This window comes from Anopheles cruzii, unplaced genomic scaffold (genome assembly GCF_943734635.1).
Source record: "Anopheles cruzii unplaced genomic scaffold, idAnoCruzAS_RS32_06 scaffold01676_ctg1, whole genome shotgun sequence".
NCBI classification, from domain to species: Eukaryota; Metazoa; Arthropoda; class Insecta; order Diptera; family Culicidae; genus Anopheles; species Anopheles cruzii.
Window position 1 is genome coordinate 1 of NW_026455261.1, and position 4562 is coordinate 4562.

General features: G+C 56.9%; 1 protein-coding gene across 1 annotated transcript; it reads right to left on the bottom strand.

Moving 5' to 3' along the window:
- Window positions 1-5: 5 nt before the first annotated feature.
- Window positions 6-3961, bottom strand: LOC128276591 (CCR4-NOT transcription complex subunit 1-like; the record flags this gene model as incomplete). Its single annotated transcript, XM_053015049.1, has 4 exons — window positions 3860-3961; window positions 2515-2721; window positions 2243-2423; window positions 6-2167 (listed from the first exon to the last, which is right to left on the bottom strand). Coding segments are annotated over exons 1-4 (2652 nt in total), but the record flags the coding sequence as incomplete, so codon positions are not given.
- Window positions 3962-4562: the final 601 nt, after the last annotated feature.

Here is a 4562-nt window from a genome sequence, read left to right on the forward strand (position 1 = left end):
TTGGCCTCATCTTCCACCTCCTTCGACACGGTCTGCACCATATCGGCGAACGGGCTCGCCGTGATGGCGGCATTCGGGATGCCGAGCTTATCGTTCGGCGTTTGCGTCAACCGTCCCAGCGAACCGACCTGAGCGGCGGCCGCAGCAGCTCCCGGTGGCAGCGTCATCATCGGGAACGGACTGCTCGAGGGCAGCAGACGCGACGGCGAAGCGGGCGTGGCGATGATGTTGTTGAAACTGAACGCACTCCCACCGGGACCACCGACGCCGGCACCGCCGGTACCAGGTCCACCGCCAATGTTCAGCCCGCCGATGTTGGCCGTCAAACAGGTGAGCGATTCGACCGTCGGAGGGAACAGCTGACTGCCGCCCATGGCCGAGGCACTGAACGCGTCCAGACCGCGGTGCGGGCGCAGAACTCCCGGAGGCGGTGGTTGTTGCTGCTGTTGTTGTTGCTGCTGTTGTTGCTGCTGTTGCTGCTGCTGTTGCTGCTGTTGTTGCTGCTGTTGCTGTTGCTGTTGTTGCTGTTGCTGTTGCTGCTGAGGTGCTTGGGCACGGGCCTTCGAGCTCAGCAGCATACTGTACTGCGACATGCCGACGATCATTTCCGTCACCTCGGGAGTCACGTTGCCGATACACCCCTGCAGACACCCGATGATCGTGCTGAGCGTTTCCGGTGGCAGCTGGGCCGACTTGGGGATCTGCTCGTCGCCACTGTACTTGCCACCGGGGCCACCGACCACGATCTGGGGGCAGCGGCGCTGCAGGAACTTGATGATGTTCTTCACGAACGGTTCGCCGTGCTCCCGGATCTTGTCCGCCAGCCACTTCTCGAGCTTCAGGTACTCGCGCCGGGACGCCAGGCAGGCCAGGTCGATGATGAACATGAACGAGCGGACATTGAGCAGCCCCGACAGGGCCTTCAAATCTTGCGCCACGTCCAGGATGCGGGACAGCCGCGACTGGTCACTGTCGCCCCGCATGTACCACTCGGACATCGAGTGCAGGATGATGTGCCGGAGCGTCATGTTGAAGTTCGTGTGGTTCCACGCGTGGTGCAGAATCGTGCCCGAGTTCGGGTGGTTGCCCAGGAAGATCGGTATCAGGTTCGTGAACAGATCCTGCCGCGGCACCGTCATCGGTGGGTTGATCTGCAGCAGCGACAGGAACAGGATGTCCGGGCAGAGCTGAATCGGTAGCTTGAAGATGTCCATCACCTGCACGTACAGGCCCTGGTCCGCGATGTACAGCAGCACGTCGACCAGGTGCAGCGACATCCACGAGGCCACCTCCTTGTTGTCCGTCTCCGGCGGCGTCTTGAGCAGCTCCACCGAGACGCTCGTGTAGATGTGATCGGCGAACGAGTACAGATCGGGGTTTTTCAGAATCAACGAAATGACCGACAGCTGACCCTCGGAGTTCGACCACCGCTGGTACAGGCACTCGACCGGAAAGTGTTGCCCCATGTTGCTCGCCTGCATGCCCATCTTCACGATCGTCAGCAGCAGCGAGAGGCCCGCCCGATCCTTCAACATAAACTCCGGGTGGTCCATCGCCAGGCACACCTCCTTCCAGTTCAGGTTCGGCACGACCTCCTTCAGGGCCTGCACCAACACTTCCGGCTTCCAGGTGCTGTTCTCCTGGGCCGACGACCCGTTCTGGCCATCCTTCGCCTTCGCCGACGGATCACTGCCCTGCGGCCAGAAGGCACTCGGTGTCGGCAGGTTGATGTTACTCTCCGAAAGCGACGCGTGCGTCAGACACATCGAGGACACGATCTTCGCCACGTCCTGCGGCGTTATCTCCCGGCCACCCACCTTCAGCAGGTGGTTCTTGCAGTCGTCCAGAGTGGCCGTGAACGAGTAGCCCACCTCCATGACCAGGTTCGTCCAGGACGTTTCCATGATCGACGACCGGAGGATGCTGTGCGTGTTGAGCTTGAGGATTTCGGCCGAAATCTCCGAGTTCTCCGCGTACAGCAGGGGCGCTAGAATGAGCGGCACCCGATCGCGCGGAAAGTCCCGGCACAGCTGGTGCGTGAAGCGGGCAAACGTTTGCTCCGATAGCCCGTACGCCGTGTGCTTGCCGTCCGCAATCAGCGACAGTATTTGCTGCAGGAACTCGGGCGAAACGTCGTTCAAGTTTCCCTCAACGTTGCTGGCAGTATCTGGCGGTGGGAACAGAGAGGAGAGTGTACTTTTAGGAGGGCCGCGCTTGGTTCTATAACTATCGGGCCACTCACCAGAATCGATGTATGTTTCAATGAGCCCGGCAAGGCACGTTTGTAGATGGCTCTCGGCGATCCGTACCGTTTCCGGGTGTTTCGAGTTGAGCAGAGCGATCGAAACGGCCGTTTCCTGGACCGGGGTGCAGGACAACGTTTTCGAGATTTGCGTTACCAGATTCGCCGTTGGCTTCAGAGACTGTGCGGAACAAGAAAACCGGACAAATAATGGCCAGCGTTAGAAGAGCGACACACACACGCACGCACCCCAAGTTCCACGGCTCGCTTACCTTTTGCTGCGGGAACGGATTGTCGATGGCGAAGCAAACGTTGGCGACCAGCTGCGGTTTGTTTGACAGGCTCGCGAGTTCAGTGGCCAGCAAGCGAGCCTGGCAATAACCACGGGAGGCGGATTGTGTGGCGTCTCCGAAGTCGATCGATGAGAAAAGGCAGTGCAGCAGATGACGGTCCGCTTCAAGTCCAAAGTCTTTCACCAACTGCAGGTTGCAGGGCCGGAAAAGGCGACGGTCCGACGAAACGGGGATAGAATATTAGAGTGCGTTGTTTCAGGGGCAAATGGGCGAAAAAATCGACCCTTACACACACACGCACACGTACAAAGTAATCGAATTATATCTTTTCGGCCGCGTTCGTTGCGACACGGACCGCGAGCCCGAAACAGGGCTGGAGAAGAAGCGAGCAACCACAACGGAACAAGAGACGGGAACAGAGGATGAAAAGAAAAACGGCAAGTCTGGCAATTCCGAACGGAGGAGGCTTTTCTGCCCGGCCGCGACGCCCGGTGGCGCACGCTACTGCACCGTCGATACGCAACTGTACACCGTGCGTGTGTGTCACAAACGCAGCGAAAGCAATGGGTCCTGAGAATTTTCCATTTTCCGTAGCCTATTTCACGCACGCACCAACTCCGTGCAGCACTCTCGAAAGCCCGTTCGCTTCTCTTTCACTTCCGATCAAACATGGCGGAGACCAAGCGACTGGCAGCACCGGCCATAGCACTGACAGGAACGCCGCTGGAACTGTCACTTTCAGCCGAGCACCAGCTACGCCCCTGGAAACGTCACCCAGCCGCCTATTCGGTGGGGTGTGAGGATACATTTCCACACATTCCGAAAAATATTCCCCCAAAAACATAGAAAGCATCAATCTACTACTATCCAAGCAACCTTTTTTATGCAGCCAAAAACACTCTCTCGCCGCTCATTTGCTGCATTTCAAATGATTGTCCGCCGAAAACATGGAAACCATCAACTATTCGTCAGCACCTTTTTGGAACAACATTCGACAATCGCAAGTGAAAGCTACAGGGCTTTCCAAGCGATGCAAAGGGGGTCTTATGGAGGGCATTGAGACAAATTTCACTCATTGCACTAATCGAAGTGCATTTGCCAAACCCCGATCGGTGCCAAATCTTTCGAATATTAGGCACCACGTTCACAGCTGCAATGTTCCAAAACGTAAACATTGTTTCATTGATGGTGGCCTCCGGCAAAAAATCTGTGTTATTATGTTCCTGTTTACTGTTCATCATCACCTTTCTTTCCTTCGACACACTCCACTTGTTCCCAAGCTCCTCCATGGCCGAGTACTTTCCCTGTTCGGTTTACTACTCACCTGCGCTAGCTGCCGACTTGTGGCCGCAAAGTTCTTCTTGTTCACGTTCGACACAAAGTGACTGATCTGCGTTAAGGCGTATGTGAAAGGCTCTTGGTTCATACTTCCATCCAAATCGATTACGAGCGCTTTCAACACCGCGGTTGAAGCCCTCCCTTTGGTGTGCGGCAAAACAGTACGAAGACCTTCCTTCTTCGATCGACGGCCAACTCACGGCAACGGTACAGGTGGCGAGGATGTCGCCGCTGATTATTCCTCGGTGATGCTGGCGAGGATTACCTCTTCCGCTTCCGATTTGTTGACGATCCGTCGATCGGGGAGTAGAAAGCCTCCAGCAATCCGTTCACAGTGTACCGTGCTTCTGGCGCTCTCGCTTAGGTTGACGTTTCGGAAGCTGATTCTGCTGGCCGTCGCCTACTTTGCGCACTTCTGCTGCTTCTGCTGCTGCTGCTGCTGCTGTTGCTGTTGTTGTTGTTGCTACTGGTGACACAATGCTCGGTGTGCATGTACTACACGTCTTGTGTCCCTTTCGCACCCACGGAGCGGGAAGAAGAAGCGCAGGCGAAGACCACGGGCGCCGATGTTGATGACGATGGCACGACGACGACGGGGTGACGAAGACGTGAACTATTTTCGCGACGGAGCTAATTGGCTAAACACGCTCGTGGCCGCCCATTTGTCCACCATCCGGGGACCACTACGA